The sequence below is a fragment of the Opisthocomus hoazin genome, chromosome 18, assembly GCF_030867145.1.
Source record: "Opisthocomus hoazin isolate bOpiHoa1 chromosome 18, bOpiHoa1.hap1, whole genome shotgun sequence".
NCBI classification, from domain to species: domain Eukaryota; kingdom Metazoa; phylum Chordata; class Aves; order Opisthocomiformes; family Opisthocomidae; genus Opisthocomus; species Opisthocomus hoazin.
Window position 1 is genome coordinate 14385098 of NC_134431.1, and position 17725 is coordinate 14402822.

Here is a 17725-nt window from a genome sequence, read left to right on the forward strand (position 1 = left end):
AGTACAATAGAAGATAACTGAAAATGTGTTAATAAGCTCTTATAATACACATACAGTCATGTAAAAGTTTATTAAATGCACTTAACAATGCCAATTAGTAACACTTGATATGGCACAGATTTGCCCCTTAAAACTGAACCAGTTAGTGAGGAAGAGAATTTGCTACTTTTCTTCAGATTAGTGAAGAGTTCTGGTTTATGGCAATTTATACTGTTATATACATTTATATTTTTAGGAGAAAAAAGTCACAGCCAAATCACATATGGAAGCAAGGAATTCGAGCAAAGACAATACTATTTAAATAACTAAGTCTTTCGACTTTGTCTTTTGATCAAAGTAATTCCTGTGATATCATTTTGGTTGGATAAAAGCAACTGCATTATACCAGACTTCCAACACCACTACTTCACCTTTGTTTGTCATCTGCATCATTGTGAGATAATATTTGGTCAGTACCGTCAAAATTTAATATAAGCTCTAGACCCAAATATTGAGTACACTTTTTCCTTCCCAGTATGTCTACATAATTTGTATTTAAAAGTAGATATACATACACAGTTTCTGTGACTAAGACAATACGATTTTAAAATTGTGCCTCAAAACCAACAGCTTTTTCATGGATAAATTACTTTTTTTTTTAAAAAAAATATGTAAATAATTATCTAAAGGCAGGTCTGTATTTATTTTACTTTGAAGACATTACGTATTGCTGTCTGGGCTAATTTTGCAGAACTGTCTGATGGTGTTGAACTGTGAAAGGGTTTTAGACTACTAGTCTTCAAACAGAAAAAGGTGGTGCTGGGAAGCTTCCAAACAAAGTGATTCCTAAACAGAACGATGTACAACGTAGCATCAAGGAAGTACAGCATCTCCATATGCACAGTCCGTTTCAACAGCAAGGTTGTAATCTGCTCCTCTTCCACCTTTATATGCACTTGTCACAATTCTCAGCCACCCTCTTTCACCCTGTAAAGAATTAATTTGCATTGTGAATTAGAAAACTATGTATGTTATTGAGTCTGTTCCATCTTCCAAATATGAATGATTTATAAGCAAATCCAGGAATTCACTCCAGATGAAGTGTAACACCAGGTTCACGGTGCAACTTTCCTTAAGTGAGCTATCTGCTTTGGTGAATTTTCAACCCCCTTCATCTATTCCAGGTATGTGACTTGATTTTTCGCCTACAACTAACAGTTGCCCATAACAGGAGCTGCATGTCCATGCACGGGTAGCATTTGGGATTGAGTTGACATTACTCAAGTAACTTTGGCTGAATAGCCTTACCTTCAGCTTAGTTAGGTTTAAGTTTTTAATTGCTAGTCTAGTTCAAATAAAGCTTTACTGTTTCTATCCACAGGATAGCTTTGCAGCTTCCTGTCTGCAAGTGAAAAACCCCACCTTTCCTCTAAAGTCATTCTGCAAATGTGTTTGTTCCCATGTTTCCTTACCCAGGGTTCACCCCATGAGTTACGAACAATCCAGTATTCTGTTCCATTTTCTATGCCCCAGCCAGCCACGGATACAATGTGATTCACCTCAGGGGAGGGGTTGTACTCTGTATAGAGTCCCCCAGTGTAAGCATCCAACTTCTCAGTAGCCATTATGCCACAGCTGTAAGAAAACAGAGAAAACATTTTACACAAGGGGATCAGGGCAGGGGCCTGGCTGAAAAACAACTGCTTTTCTTGCATTTTGACTCAGCTCACCTTATCTACAAGCAGGCTAAAGTCTGCATGCTAGTACAGAGCTGCTGACATACACTAGAGTGGAGGAGTACACTTCAGTCATTAGAATGAGTTTCAAGTATTTCAATCCCAGTATTGCTCATAGATAAACATTTTCTTTTTTACCATTCAAGTTTTTTTTTTTTTTTTACCTAATTGGTCCATTAGTATAGATTTCTGCCATCATTTTTTCTCTTCCACTGACAGACCCATAGTCAGCAACTTTCCAGAGAGTGTAGTTCTTTATCACATGGCATTCTCCAAAAGTGACACAAGTTCCACACTGGTTAAACTTCTTGCACTCTACAGAACAAAAGTGAGATTATCACTGCAAGAGGATACTTTTCTTCAAGTGAATTAATGGTATCACACTGAGCCTTTTTTCCTTTTAACTTATTTGAGGCAGATATTAATAACTTAATTACTAATACGTACTCTCTGGTGAGCTAAATTCCTTTCTGGAAACCACACTGGAAGTCTCTACAATCACTAGTTACTATTCTTTACTTCATAGGCATAAGTGCTTTGATGAGGAAACATTTCAGATGTGCATCTCCATAGATATAAAAACTATTCCAGTCATACATGACCAGACAGAGGTTACATTACCCCTTTGTTTAGCTTGAGGTGACACTTGTAAATATTTCAGTACATTAGAGATTGTATATCACAGACTTAAGAGATTAAGTTTAAACAGTTTAGCTGTACAAACTTGCCTGGGCATGATTTAATGCTATGCTGTCTGGCTAGAGCAAGACAACACACACAGGCCTGTAAAGGAAATCTGTTGTGTCAGTCAAACACAGCAGGTACTGCGCTGAAAGGCAGGAACCGGTGCACTGAAAACCCAAAAAACTATCTCTTCTTTTTACATTAAAATCTGCTAATCCTGGGATGAAGCATTACAGCAAAGCAAACAGGCATCATACTTTGATCCTTTGCTTGGTAGTTGTTGCAGGTCTCATCTGGAATGCCATGGTCGTGGGCATACATCCAAACACCTGAGTGGTCTCCACCCTCACAGGATCCTGCGCCAGCACAATCAATCACATTCTGAACAGAGAGGTAGGCAGAAGGCCATGCACCTTTTCTCTTTATGTTGATTCGATCTGTAAGGGTAAGAAACTGGTTTTTGTTAGTGGAATATATGGGTGGTTACGCATTGCAACTAGTCTTAAAGCTGCCTCTCCTTCATTGAGCCTGCAGCTGTTTGCAGGCAACAGTACTTGTGGTTGGAAAAGCCTCTCCTGCCCCCAGTGAGGCACGACCTAACTCAAACTGACAGGCTAAGTTATTATTGTGGGTTTCCATTAGCAGATTTTTCCATTAAAAACTCAGCAAAAATATGCAGATGAGTAAGATCTGTTTAAAGTCTTGAAGTGCCCTAGACCTCTTTTAATTCAAGTCACAGCTTCTGAGAACTTCCAGATCTGTTTCCTGGCTTTGACAGCAAAGAGTTTTCAAACACACATTGTAAAGCCAGCTGTCACTAGCCTCTTTTACAGGAGTCAAGATTTATCCATGAACCCACACAGCCCAAGTCTCTGGGTCTGAGAGGCAGTCCTCACAAATTTAAGGAAAAGCTTTCAGAAGTATATCCTCACTGTTATGTTAACACCTCACTGTTATCCTGCCATCTTTGACAGGCATCGCCACCCTGCTGCCTTATTTTGTCAGAAACCACTGGCTTACTTGGCAGAAGAGCATTTATAAACTGCTTCTCGCAGTGCGTTAATAGTCTGAACTGATGCCACCGTAGTACTTTGAATCCTATTAGTACTAACAACATTCAGCTACACTGGACAGAACTGGGAGGCATTATCCCAGCCTACTCTACCAGGAACAAGGGAAGGAGTGAACACTTTATTCATGGCAGTTAAGAAAAAATACCCTGATTTTTAAAATCAGCCTTTTATACTTAAAGATGCACATACTTGCATACTTACATACACAATTAAGTTTTAACCAAAGTTATATAATAAAGAAGTTGCCATATTTTATCCATCCTAGTACTTCAATACATCATGGCAGGCTTTATTTGTGTCTGTGTTCTTGCATTGCTTAAGCACAGATCCTTTGCCATTCCTGCTGTCTGCTCACACCTGTGTTGTCTTCCCCTTGTTGCACAATCTCCTCTTTCTCCTTCACAGTTAATCCTCTTACAACCTCCCTAGGCCGAGTACTTCTGCAGCATGTCACTGCTGCACACAAATCATCATGTATTCTCTCTAGAGAAAATATTTTTGCAGCTGAAGCAAAACCCTACTTCCTTTTTCCCCGAGAAAAAGGCTGATAGGTATCTGCTGAAACTAGGTCTGTCTGTATGCTGTGGCAGTCAGTTCATTTGAATGATGGGGCTCTTGAAGCTAACACCCCGCGGGCCCTTCCCACGACAGGCAACTTCTTGTTTCCTCATACCCAGGCATCGCTGGAGCAGCCCCTTGCTGCTGTAGATGTCCTGCGGCAGGCTGAGGCACCAGAAAAGGGAAGGAGACATGATCACCGCTTTCGCATCTGCTGCTACCATCATGTTGTCTCCAAGAAGAGGGGCAGAAAACCCAGTTCTTACTCCAGGCCCTAAACAACAGTTTGGCAGGAGCTATGAATGCTTTTAACCATGCCGGCGTTCCCCGCTCGCACAACTCGGAGGGTGGGGACAGCCTCACTGACTGCTTCTGCCATTGAAACCAAACCTCCTCGCCTCCAGCCTGGGAATCCCCGCTGTTCCTGCTGCATTCGCAGACGTCTCGGCCTCCGTGTTCGCTGTGTGAAGTGTCCCTGCGGTAATCTGGCACCTCTTCTTTACACCAGCTGCTTCGGAAGCTGAAGGTAACCTCAGTGAAACCTGACTGAAAACATGGGCATGGCGGGGGGCAAGCAGCACCCCTCATCGTGGCGTACCTGCCAGCGCGCTGGTGCTGCCGTGGGCCCAGCAGGACCCGCAGTACTGGGGGATGTGCTGGTTCCGCGTGGTGCTGGCATAGTTGACGCCGTTGATGTTCCTCCAGTCCCAGCTCTCGGGCAGCGCCGAGGCATCGAGGTACTCGTGCGGGCGGGGGTAGGTCCTGCGGGAGGGCACAGAGAAGAACCGGCTCGCCCGCAGTCTCGGGCAAGTGAGGGGATTTGGGGTTTTTTCGGTTTAAAAAAGCAGCTTTCGCGGAGATTGGTAACGAGGCTGCGAGCGGCCGGCGAGCAGCGCGGGTCACGTGACAGCGGGGCGGCGTGACCGGTCCCTGGCGCGCGGTCTCGTGACCACGCTGCGCCCTGCGGGGCTCCCCCCCAACCCCGGGCAAGGGGGCCAGAGCCCCCCCGGAAGCCCCCGTTCCCCGAGCCCCGGCCGCTGCCCGCCCCAGGAGCCCCCCCCCAGCCCCGCGGCCGGGCGGTACCCGGTCTGCAAACGCACCCCATGCCGGCGGGCGCTGCGGCCGTGCCTGCGCGGCCCCTTGCCAGGGGCGACCCCGGACTCCTCTCTGTGACACCGCCCGGAAGGCGCCGGGGGAGGCGGCCCCGTGAGGGCCGGGGCGGTGGAGGCGAACCTTACCTCAGCCCGGGAGCCTTGCGCGGTGCCGGCTTGTAGCAGCGCTGCCCTTCCCTGAAGTAAAGGCCGGCGCGGGCGGGCGGGCAGAGGCAGCCCCAGAGCAGAAGCAGCGACGGGAAGCACTGAAACAGCCCGGCCATCCTGGACGCGGCACCACCTCTCCACAGCGCGGCCCCGGCATTTAAGGGCGGTGGGGAGGGCCCGGAGGGGCGGGCGGGCGAGCGGGGGCGGGGCTCGGCCCTGCCCGGCTCGGCTCGGCTCGGCTGGGCCCGGCCCGGCGCCGCGTGTTCACCTGGGGCGGGCGGGACCGCGGAGCCCCCCCGAGTTTCTCCGCCGTGTCCGTGGGCGGAGGCCCGGGGGCAGCTGGGCTCGGCAGCGCGGGGCAGAGCCCTCCCTGAGGCCTTAGGGGATAAGACACAACGGCGAGAGACGCCCCCGCCCTTGGGCAGGAGACCCGCGGCACCCACCCCACGGGCAGCCCGCGGGAGGAGGCTCCGTCAGAAATGAAGCAATTTTTGAACACATCCCCCCCCAGCCACAGAAAAAATGGAAAAGGAAGAGCGATTAATTGATTCAATACGTGCGGTTGCTGTCAACACAGGGCTTGTGGCACAAGGGCCTGTACGGGGATGCAGGCTCTGCCTGGCGGGGCTATGGGGTCCTTTGCCTTTTGCCTCGCACCTCAGCGGTGTGTGAGCGGGGTTATGGGGTCCTTTGCCTTTTGCCTCGCACCTCAGCGGTGTGTGAGCGGGGTTATGGGGTCCTTTGCCTTTTGCCTCGCACCTCAGCGGTGTGTGAGCGGGGTTACGGGGTCCTTTGCCTTTTGCCTCGCACCTCAGCGGTGTGTGAGCGGGGTTACGGGGTCCTTTCGCCTCGCACCTCAGCGGTGTGTGAGCCTGCGCCCAGTGACCATGTGATTGTACGGAGCAGGCAGGCTGGGGGGGTTGGTTTGGTTGGGGTTTTTTCACTAGTCCCAAATTTTTAATTTCTCTAGCCCTTTTATGCTATGGTTTGCAAAGGTATACAAGCCTGTGTCCTTTTTTTTTGGCTATTTAGGATTCAGGACATTTGAGGAGTCTTTAGTATCTGCTACAAGATTTAGTCAACAGTAAAAATGGTTTTCTAATTTTCCTGCAGAAGGTTTAAGTATCTCTGTGAGGGGTCTGCTGGTCTCTTCCATATATCAGCTAGAGCTTTTTTGTGGGGTAAACAGGTTTCGTAAACCACAGCCAGTTCTTCCCTCACAGCTTTTCTTCCTTGGTTCCGAGCACTTGTATAAAAGGCACGAGGTTCGTTAGCTCAGTGTTCTGAGCTGAGAAACTGAGATGCTGAGAACCAACGCAACAAAAGGAACCTGAGCCTGATGCTGTGCGGTTGCCCTTTTTGGCAATTCATCAGATGACTCAGGCTCGACAATGCCAGCAGTTGTGGCACTGGGGCCCAAGTAAGGCACCACCCGGCAGATGAAATCACATGCTGCAAGCCCCACGATTTTGCCGGGTCACAGATCTGCAGTGTGGGGAAAGTAACGAACTGCTCGGTTGTCCACTCCGATTGTACCAAAACCTGTTTGTTTAAACCTACAGGCTCATTACGCTGACGATAACTCACAGTGGGCAGTCCTGCCGTAATTCCTCTGGACCACCTGCCAGAATGAGACAGTCGTTAAATAGTTTTTCTTACTAACTGAAAGGAAAATGTGAAGTCTGTAGATTTTACTGCCTGTTGAGTGCAATGGTTTTGGTAGCATTCCTGAGGATGCTGGAGCTAGCCCAGATTAGTTGAGACTAGCATCAGCTCGCCTGGTAGCCATCCACAGATCTCTCTCAAATTATCTGGTGGCCTGTAGCCGGCTTATCTCAAAGTGAATAAGCTTTCTGCTCAACAGTTTCTCCGCTGCTGTGAAAAGCTAGTTTCTCCCAAGAAAACCATATTTTAAAAAAAAAAAAGTATCCCAGAAAGCCTCCCTGCACATGTGTATTTGTTGCCAGTGGGTTTTGTGGTGGCATTAAAAAAAACACAAACAAAAAACAACCAAGAAAACCAGAAACAAACAAAAAAAACAGTAACCAAAAAGACCTGGTTTATTTGTGGTCTTAGAGTAGGCCCATCACCCGGGCTTTGGTATCTGGGGCCCATGCTGACAGCGGTGGAAGCCATGGGCAGCCTGATAACAGACGCTGCGGGCCAGGCTGGCCGTAGCTGTGCCCAGGGCCAGGCTGCGCCTGATCTCCGCAATGCCCAAAGTCCCTCAAGCCAGCCCTTCCGCTGCCATCTCCCCTTCCTGGGTGACGCTCCCACCTCTAATCTGCACTAGCACATGGCCAGGGGCCATGCCTGGGAAACGCGCTCGGCAGTTAGCAGGCTTGGGGGTTCGCAGAGCCGAGGAACGACAGGCCTGCAGACAAAACCCACAGAGAAACAGGCTTGTCATGTTCCAGGCTCGGTATAAAGACAGACTTGGCGGTTCACAGAAATGCAATTGGGGAGGAGAGGGAAAAGAGGCACAAAACCGCCCCTGCTTTGTAAAGCGCCTCAGGTACTTTGTATCATGTGCCATAATTTGTAAGAGTCTATAAGGAAGTGCTTCAGAGGAGGCACGTGATTCCAGAGAGCTATTTTTAGCAAGAGAAAAACCAGTGTGAAGTGATTGCATATTTCTTTCACTTCCCTTTTTTTTACTTTGCTTGTGAGATGCTCTCAGTGAGTATATCCAGTGCTGAAATACTTTGCCACATTTTTTGGACAGTGAATTAGTATCTTCAGCCTCTTCATAAGTTGTGGCTATTGTAGATTAATACATTGCATGTTTTAGGCAGTTATTTATTGAGTGTTGTAAACCATTTAGAGAATACTTATTTTCTGGAAAATTATAAAGTTATTGTGTTTTAAGGCAACAAAATTAATCTACCTGAATTTAAAGTCTTGCTTTTATTGCTTCCTACTGAGGACAGCTCATAGCTTGGCAGAGGATGACAGAATGTTTGCTAGCTACTTCTTTGCAGTGCTCTTCTGGTGCTAGACTTTGTCTGAGGAGCAGTTGTCTGTTCCTCCATTGGCTGGTGGAAGAAGTGGAAGTCATCTGTGCTGGGGAAGTCTGGAATAAGCTGATTTTTCTTTTGGAACAATATGGCAGCTCAGAGATTCCTTATCTCTAGCAGCTCCTGAAGTGGTAAAGTAGTTACTTTCAATGAGTCAAGTCCTTCCACTGCCATCTTTTTATACAAAATAATTTAAGGTGCTTTCCTAATTGTAGTTCCTTTTCCTATCCTTAAAAGGAGCATTGACAGTCGTCTGACGTGTAATAAACCTACTGTAAGCTCCCAGAAGGCTGTCCATTCTGGGTTTCTGTTGCTCGCTGATATTAGTCCTGTTTATCAGCAGGCAACACGACTGTGTCATGTTTTGCTCAGCCTTGCCTCGTTTCCTCTAACGCAGTGGAACATTTCGCACAGTGAACATTACAGCTAACTTCAGTGGAACTGGGTTCTCACCTCTAGCATTTTCCTGGCAAGTTCTGAAATAGTTATAAAAAAGTAACAAATATAAGAAATACTGTATTCCTTATGGCAGGAAAGGAAGAGAGAGAAAGAGAGAGAGAGCGCCTCTGTGCAAGTTAGTCACAAGCTGATTCAAATTTTAGGTTGGCTGAAGCTGATGGATTCTTACTAACTGCTTAAGGAACACGTATCACTGAGAGCGCAGTGGTATATTTATGTTTTTACAAAGTAATTTTTTTATTACTGATCCTGTCCCCCTCCTTTGTGCAGTTAGACACCGAGAATGGTGCTTATTAGTGAACTGCAAGTTTGCTCGGCAATGCGCTGAATGTTAAAATTATAGGAGACTACTGCTCAAAAGTTGTTATTGTTTTGGTTACGGATGTTGTCCTGTGTGACTCATATGATGTTAAAATTTAAATTGTGTGACAGAAGCACATGTACTTAATAAATTAAGATCACTTATTTTTGGCTATACTCTCTACACATGCATATGGTTTTGTATATGTTATGTATAAAATACTGAAACGCAAATACAACGTGCACAGATATTCATGAATCACACTGTTTGCTGCACAGAGACCTGGAATTAATTGCAAGGGGGTGCGCATGATAATTTTCTTTTCCAGCCACTCAGTAATGCATCTGTGCTCTCGTACCCTGTATACAGGCAGGGGACAGGCGCTTTACCTCCTTGGGAAACGCTCGGATGAGCAGCCTGAGCTGCTGGCTACTCCCCTCGCTGGCTGAGTGACAGTCCCACCCATATAAAAAGGCCCCTTGGGGCGGGCTGCACTGGGCGTAGCTGACCCAGCAGCAGAAAAAGGGCTTGTTCTGGGGACTGCGACTAGAAAAGCTGCACTAGGCTGTAGCCACCAACAGGTCTAAGCTACACAAAAATGCGTGAAATTGTGCATCTTCAGATTGGCCAGTGTGGGAACCAGATCGGAGCTAAGGTAAGGTCTCTGCTCAGTGGTGGTCATTAGGAGTAAGGGCGATCAGTGGTAGCAGTCACACATTGCTAACAGATGGGGACTTTTGGGGGGGAACAAGCACTGTGTTAACTCAGTGGTAGGATGCATGGCACGATAGCAGCAAATACGAGTAATGTGATGTGACAGTCATAAGGATGGCCTTGCTCCTCATGCGAAGGTTAATGTTAAGGCTGTCAAAGAATGAAACATCTTCAAGAACCATGGCACAGTGATTATGAGTGCTCCAGAGCATTCCTGCTGGGACTCAAATTCCCAGGGGCACTAATCTGCAAAATACTGGGGCAAGTGAAGGAGCCAGTAATACCAGGGCTGCAAAGTTGTGATGCCAGTGCTTTAGTTCAGCTACACAGCAGTAACTCCGCCACATTATAATCATTATTATGGGATTGGATCAGTCAATAGAATGAAATGACTGGTGCTATCAGTGACCAATTAGTTTTTTTAAGTAGCACAAGGTGCAGTTAAGGATTTCTGCGTAACTGGTCTCCTGTGAGAGGCAGTCCTGTCATTTGGAGTACTTGTGTGTCATTCGAACACTGCCATGCTGTTACTTAGAAAGAAGTCGCCCATTGCTGCCTCTGTGTGCTGGGAGAAAAAAAAAAAAACAAACATAGCTTTTTGATGTGATGTCCATCTTTTTTTTTTTTTTTTTTTAATTGATTAGTATGAAGTTGTTGAAAAAAATATCTGGATTAATTAGGGTCTGGGAGGTCTTTGAAGGCACATCACAGCTGAAGGATTGTTCTGTTGTCTTCTTCCTCCATTTCTTGTTCCTGCAAATCTCACCTTGATTCCTTTTATTGGAACATGAAGCTGTGGATGGCCAGGGAATGTCATGTTCGATCCAGATAGTTTGAATGCAGCCAGTGTGATAGTTAAAAGGTTTATATTTTTTTCTGTTGGGTTTGACCTGGAAACTGCTTATGTCTAATAAGAGCTGTAGAAAAATGCGCACGCACATGCTAAAACACCATGCACATGTCGGCAATGGTGTATTTGTACACTCAAAATGAGACTGGAGGCTTAAACCAGAAGACCTTTAAAATTAAAATAGCCTGGTCATCACAGTGGGTGGGTGTGCCTACACTAACACTGCTGTGGCTGCTGCCTAGATAAGAGCCCCGGTACAAGACACCCATATGAATGTCAAGATAGGACGTTTAGGACCAACATCTGTTTGCGGAAAGCAAGGCTCGCCTACAAATTTGTCTGAGCCAGCTTTGCCATGCCACAGTCCCACTTGTGCTTGACAGGCCTGAAAGCAACCCTCCCCAATCCACACACCCCCCAGCTTTTTTGTTAAGCTCATACCTACTTGTGTCTGTGTTACCTAAACCAATATCAATCTTCCTTTACTACAAAGGGAGCAAACTGAGGGCCTCCACCTATTAATGCACGGGTGACAGCCAAGCAACATGAATGGTCTGCTAAACTTTTCCCTTGAACTTATTTGGGGAGGGGGAGAGGAGGATTCCCCTCTCTGATCTAATAGGTAAATGGCAAAACATCCCCCATGTCAGGCACAGTTCCCACTTTACGTGCAGTCAGGTGTGAGCACAGCAGAGCTGATGCTGAGCACCTCGTGCTGAAAATAAGTAAATCTTTGCAAGTGTATTGAACCTCTTTTCTTTTTCAGTTCTGGGAGGTGATAAGTGATGAACATGGGATTGACATCGCTGGAAACTACCGAGGGGATGCGTCACTGCAGCTTGAGCGAATTAACGTGTACTTCAATGAGGCTTACTGTAAGTGCTCAGCACTGTTAGGGTGTTGGCAGAGCAATCTGCAGAGCCAAAATGAAGGTTAAAATAAGTAATTTTAAAAAAGCTATAACCCCAAATCACTGTAGGTGGGTTGGATTTTTCAGCGTAGATTATAAGCCTGACTCCTGACAGTAATTGTTTGCATTCATTTGCTTTCATCCTAGCCCATAAATACGTGCCCCGCTCTATCTTGGTGGACCTGGAACCTGGTACGATGGACAGTGTACGGTCTAGCAAAATAGGCCCACTCTTCCGACCTGACAATTTTATTCATGGTACGTACAGCATGCTGTCAGCAAACTAACTAGAGTCAACTGTGAAAATGGCCTTTTAACTCCTCTCTTTGTAGCCATCAAAAATTCTCTGCTTGATTTTGTGGCTGTTCTTTCTGTAATTCTGTTTACAGGTAACTCTGGTGCTGGAAACAACTGGGCTAAGGGCCACTACACAGAAGGTGCTGAACTGATTGAAAATGTCATGGATGTGGTCAGGAATGAGTGCGAGAGCTGTGACTGCCTGCAGGGATTCCAGCTCATCCACTCGCTTGGTGGTGGCACGGGCTCAGGTATGGGCACGCTCCTCATCAACAAAATCAGAGAAGAATATCCCGACAGGATTATGAACACTTTCAGTGTTGTGCCTTCACCTAAAGTATCCGACACGGTCGTAGAGCCATACAATGCCATCCTCTCCATCCACCAACTAATCGAGAATACAGATGAAACCTTCTGCATTGACAACGAAGCTCTCTATGATATATGTTTTAGAACTTTAAAGCTCACCAATCCCACCTATGGTGACCTCAACCACTTAGTGTCCCTAACGATGAGCGGTGTCACAACCTCGCTCCGCTTTCCTGGTCAGCTGAATGCAGATCTGAGGAAGCTGGCTGTTAACATGGTGCCCTTTCCTCGCCTGCATTTCTTTATGCCAGGCTTTGCTCCACTGACGGCTCGAGGCAGCCAACAGTACAGAGCCCTCTCGGTGCCAGAGCTGACTCAGCAAATGTTTGACGCACGCAACATGATGGCAGCCTGCGACCCTCGTCGTGGACGTTATCTAACCGTGGCATGCATCTTCAGAGGCCGAATGTCTACCAGAGAAGTGGATGAGCAGTTGCTGGCTGTCCAGACCAAGAATAGTTCCTACTTTGTGGAATGGATCCCTAATAATGTCAAAGTGGCTGTGTGCGACATACCACCGCGGGGACTGAAGATGGCAGCTACCTTTATTGGCAATAACACAGCCATTCAGGAGCTCTTCATCAGGGTTTCTGAACAGTTCTCAGCTATGTTCAGAAGAAAAGCATTTCTCCATTGGTATACTGGCGAAGGTATGGATGAGATGGAGTTTTCAGAAGCGGAAGGTAACACCAATGACCTTGTGTCCGAGTACCAGCAGTACCAGGATGCCACTGCAGATGTTGAGGAATATGAAGAGGTAGAAGCAGAAGCCAGCCCAGAAAAGGAAGCAGCGTGAAAACAATGGTAATATAAAAACATCCTCCGACCAAGCCTGCTGACACCTTCTAAAGAAAAAGCAGTAGCCGTCATCATCTGCATACTGAAAATATGGTGTATTTGTACACTCAAAGTAAGACTGGAGGCTAAACCAGTCTTACTTGAAAATAACACCTTTCTTCAGATTTCTTTCTCAGCAACTGGCCAAAATATATCCAATATTGCAATACAACGCTTGTGAAATTAACGGCAGCCATACTTTACTCTCCTAAACAACTGCATCTCTCCCAAAAAAGAGCCACTATTGAGAGTCACTCACAACAGCCTTTCTTGTAAATGAATTCACTTTTAGAATATTATCACCATATACTGAATGTAATATACAGCCTCTGTGTATATGTATCAGGACCATAAGCAACAGCAGAACATGCTATCAACTTATTCTCAGGTAAACACAGTCCATGTTTTGTTTGTGAACTTGTTACTGGTTTGGGAACACATGCACATCTGTAAAGGCACTATTGATTTTATTACACGCTCCACAGATCTCTCTAGATCTGCGTAGAACTTCAGTTCCTTAAGCTGCAGGGAGAGGGGAGGGGAAACAACACGGGGTAAAAGACTGAATATGTACATTCTTATGTTTTGTAAAAGTACTCGAGTAGTTCTGTCACTTTGCTGGCTTATATTATTGCAGAGCTTGTATTCATTATCATTGTGTGGTTGGTTTCCGTTTCAAACTATAGTGTGAGTTATATTAGCATATAAAGTTGTGAACACTGTGTAAAAGTTTTGGTGTGGTTATTTGTTTTGCCCATGTACTAACTACTGTAAATTTTCTTCCTATCATTCAGTACAGCCACATGGGTGGAATGGTTTGCAGCTAGTTAGATGTAAGTTCAGTGGCAGTCACTAAACCAAAAACCTATCTTCACTTCAGGAAAAAAAAAAGTTTCTTGCCATTCACAGCCATCTACTTCAGACTGTATTTATAATATTCTTTAAAATAAAAACTATATACCATTTGATAAAATACTTTAATACTTGAAATATTTGATAGACAAAAATCAGTTTATTCTTCTAAAGACTAAATTACATGAAAAAAATGAGCTTGTTTTGCTATGCTCTTACAAGAGAAAGTTTATTAACTGTGAAGAAAGCACTGCCTCACGTTTGAGCCAACAGCGGAAGTGTCTAGCAGAGCACAAACCTGAAGCCAGTTCTGTAAGCACGCTGTGTTCTTCCCCGTGCAGCGGGATGATGTCAGGCTTGCTGGCAAGACACACAGCAGCAGGAGCTGCCAGTACTCCCCCCAAACCAAAACAGCCCCATCCCTCCCCTCCCCAGTGAACGCATGTCCCTCGCCCGCCCAGGGAAGTGACCAAGTGCTCAGAAGCAGGACAGGGGATAGCTGAGCGCTCAAAGAGTCCAGGGATTCCTGCACCTCCTTCCCCCCTCGTCCAGGCAGCCAGGTCTCCAGCTCCTGAGTCACCGCTCAGCATTGCGGACAGCTTTGGAGATTAGATCCGTGCAGCACATCCATGGCGAAGCACCCTGCTTCGTTTAGTCTTAACGCTGAGCCTCATCAGACTGATTTTCACCGAGTTAGTTTTGTCCTAAGCACAAATGGAAGACGAACACCGTGATGACAGAGAATTTTAAAGCCACCAGCGTACCACTTCCAGCTGAGAGAACTGACAGAACTATTTTTTATTATCAAAATTATATGCCTATATTCTCTGTTGACATAGGTTTTGGTGAAGAAAACTTCTTTTTCCAAAGTAATCATTATCATTGAAATGAAGTAGGCAGAAACGTTTTAACAACAATTCAGTCTCTCACTCATTGATGTACCGGAAATAACAGCATGAAATCCAACAAGAGATCTGCCCTAGAAAATAAACGTATGTTGCTACTGACTGCGATAAAAAGTTTTCCATTTTAACACAAGTGAAAGATAAATGTCTTTGGAAAATGGGAGTACTTTGTTTCAAGAGGAACAACACTTCCCACACATTCATTTCACAACAATTGTATTTATTAGCATGCTGATTTACAGACAGAGGCAAGTTGTACAGTTAACGTGATGACATTATATTGCAGAGCTCGAGCTTGCCTACAGCTTTGCAATTTGCTGTTAGAGTATTCACCACAGATCAGTTCCTGTGAGAGATTCAAAATACAAGTTATTCAATCAAAGAACACATACAAGGTATGCTTCAAACAAAAGGTAATAATATTTGATCTCAGATTTGGAAGAGAACCATAGAATCAAGTAACCGTTTGGAAGCTGTTCTACTTAGCAGAGATTTCAGCTGCTCGCGCTACACGCAGCACCACAGCTCCAGGCACACGTAGCACCTGCCTCTCCCAGCTGGTAGCCAGCCCCCACTCAAGTCAGCCTGCTGACGGGGGAAGCAGCAGTCCAGAGGCCGTCTCTCGGTTCGGCAGAGACGAGAATCCTCTGCACGTCCCACAGAAACGCCGCCGTTCCGTGTCAGTCCGTAACAACTCTGGCCAAACCGCAAACCGCTCAAAGCGGACGGAGACACTCCCTCGCTCCACCGAACTAAGGGGACCACGAGGCTCCCCATCCCGCCCGCGCACCGCTGCGCCGACCCAGCCAGCAACGCGCTCCGGCCTCACCCGCCAACAGCAGGGCCGGTTCCCCGCAAACAGGAGGCGCGGGCTGTCCCCAGCCCGGCGCGCTCCGGAACCCAGCGCCCCTCGCACGGAGCACTGCCAGGAGCCGCCCCTGCCCGCCCCATCTACTCACGCTTTACTCCTTCTTGGGCTTCACGGTTTTCACGGTGGCCACGGCCACCCTCTCAGCCTCCGCTCTGTACTGAGGCTTCATCGCCGCCCGCACCGCCTGGGCGCAGATCTGGGAGTACCGGATGTAGCTGAGGACGGGGAGGAAAGGGGGGAGAACGCCAAGGTGAGAGCCCAGCTCGTCCCAAGAGCCCCTGCCCCTCCCCCCCCCCCTTGCGAGGCCCCCCGCCTCCTGCCGTCCCGTCTATCGCGGGGCAGTCGCGACAGGAGCCCGTCGCCGCGGGCGGTACCTGAGGCCGGCCTGCCGCCAGTAGGCCACCATGGCTGCGGCTCCGCGCCGTGCAAGGTCAGCGCCCACCGGAAGAGAGAACACCGCAGCGCCGCGCTCAGGCCAATCACCCAGCAGGAATGATCCCTCCGCCAATCGGAATCCGAATTACCTCAGGGAGGCCGACTAATGGCAACTACTCAGTGGATCCTCCAATCACAAGCGCTCTCCTCTAGCACCGACCCAATCAGAGGGCTGAATAAGGCACGCGGCGCCGGGCCTTTCCCCCTGAGGAGCCGTGCTGCGGCCCGGCGCCTCCCTGCCCGCGGTGGGGGAGCCGGAGGCGGGCAGTAGGGCGGGGCTGCCGCTCTCCCGCAGGCACAGGGACGCGGTCAGCGCCGCACGGCACCCGCGTGTTTCTCCCGGTTCCCGCCGGCAGGAACTGTTGGGGAAAGGTTTGGGGCCTGCCCTGTGCGGGGAGGCCTCAGCTCCGCCTCCGGGCGCGGCCAGCTGGGACCCGCCTCGGGGGCGTGGGGCAGCGGGAGCGCGTGCGCCGTGCCGCCGGTCAGAGCCGGTGACGTGCCGGAGGGGCAGGTAGTGCGCGACTGTTACCTGAAGAGCTGCAGTTAAGGTCTGACTCCCCTGAGAGGCTAACGGCTAGGTGTACACCAGCGACGTTAGTTACATGTTAACGCGCTCCTGAGCAGTACTGCTGTAACCTAAGAAGCCAAGCACGTGGTTAAAAGCGTGGTTTTTCCCAGCCGAATCCGTTGTCATACCCCTCTGTGCCGTCAGTTCTTCGCTTTTTCGCGGTAAGACTGTAAAGAAGAAAATGGTTCACAAGCATGTGGAGCCGGTAATTTGTGTAACACTGACTGTCTTCAGTTTGGAGTTTTAATCTGTGTGTGTGGCCAAGCGGTGCCGTGTTCAGAGTTTTATCCCATCGGACATGATGCCTTGGCATGGGATGCTTTTGGATGTAAGGCCATTTATGCATACACCTGAAATTATATTCAATCATTTGCTCTAAACATTGGTAAAAGACAACAGAGCAAGCTAGAAGCTATGAACATCTGTTGACACTGAACGGAAAAAATAGACAATTTTCCATATATAATAAGCAAAAAGTTATCAGAAGACTCGAATCAAATTTGATAAGAATCCTAATCTAATGTTCATTTAAATAATTAGGGCTAAGGATTTAAGGAGGTTATGGATTGGGTTTTTATTAAATCCTCGCACTGAAGTATGTATACCTCTTCTCTCTATTCCTTCTGTCCCGAGCCAAACCACGTCACAGAATTTGTGAGAATCCTGCAGAAGCTGTACAGGCCTTGAGGAAACACTGGTGACTTTGGTCCTCTCTGCACAGAGGCCTTGTGTTTTCCTGCCGATTTTGGCATCTGCTGAAGTGCAAATCCCTGGAAATCACACAGCGATTTCACATTGATGTTTTCACTTACAGTACATTTTTAAAGCACAGAATAATTTTCAGCTTTATTAGAGATCTCATTTAGTCCCGAGCCATTGCAATTAACAACCCACACCTCACAATGTCGGTATAGATCCACCAGGACAAAAAGAGCAGTTGTTCAGGTATGTCAGAGTCTGCCTCCAGGATGGCATATGACAGTAGGGGAAGATTGCCTATTAGTGTAATTAGTAGGAACACCAACCAGGGAGAAAGAGTGGGAAGATGGAA

General features: G+C 47.3%; 3 protein-coding genes across 5 annotated transcripts; 1 reads left to right on the forward strand and 2 right to left on the reverse strand.

Moving 5' to 3' along the window:
• Positions 1-51: 51 nt before the first annotated feature.
• On the reverse strand, positions 52-5473 carry CTSZ (cathepsin Z). Of its 2 annotated transcripts, XM_075438832.1 has the most exons (7): positions 4629-4713; positions 4421-4550; positions 4146-4304; positions 2657-2836; positions 1880-2030; positions 1452-1614; positions 52-966 (listed from the first exon to the last, which is right to left on the reverse strand). In XM_075438832.1, the coding sequence occupies exons 2-7, from the start codon at positions 4461-4463 to the stop codon at positions 853-855; spliced, it is 810 nt and encodes a 269-aa protein (XP_075294947.1). In that variant the 5' UTR covers positions 4464-4550; positions 4629-4713; the 3' UTR covers positions 52-852. The 2 variants fall into 2 exon arrangements, with proteins under 2 accessions (XP_075294947.1, XP_075294946.1); XM_075438831.1 differs by lacking the exons at positions 4146-4304; positions 4421-4550 and adding an exon at positions 5269-5473 and having other exon boundaries at positions 4629-4792.
• Positions 5474-9478: 4005 nt separating this feature from the next.
• On the forward strand, positions 9479-13772 carry TUBB1 (tubulin beta 1 class VI). The gene is made up of 4 exons (XM_009933854.2): positions 9479-9721; positions 11397-11505; positions 11688-11798; positions 11930-13772. The coding sequence occupies exons 1-4, from the start codon at positions 9665-9667 to the stop codon at positions 13000-13002; spliced, it is 1350 nt and encodes a 449-aa protein (XP_009932156.1). The 5' UTR covers positions 9479-9664; the 3' UTR covers positions 13003-13772.
• A 1231-nt stretch (positions 13773-15003) lies between these two features.
• Positions 15004-16455, reverse strand: ATP5F1E (ATP synthase F1 subunit epsilon). Of its 2 annotated transcripts, XM_075438291.1 has the most exons (3): positions 16046-16157; positions 15760-15886; positions 15004-15146 (listed from the first exon to the last, which is right to left on the reverse strand). In XM_075438291.1, the coding sequence occupies exons 1-2, from the start codon at positions 16075-16077 to the stop codon at positions 15763-15765; spliced, it is 156 nt and encodes a 51-aa protein (XP_075294406.1). In that variant the 5' UTR covers positions 16078-16157; the 3' UTR covers positions 15004-15146; positions 15760-15762. The 2 variants fall into 2 exon arrangements, with proteins under 2 accessions (XP_075294406.1, XP_075294405.1); XM_075438290.1 differs by lacking the exon at positions 15004-15146 and having other exon boundaries at positions 15759-15886; positions 16046-16455.
• Between the last annotated feature and the right edge of the window lie 1270 nt (positions 16456-17725).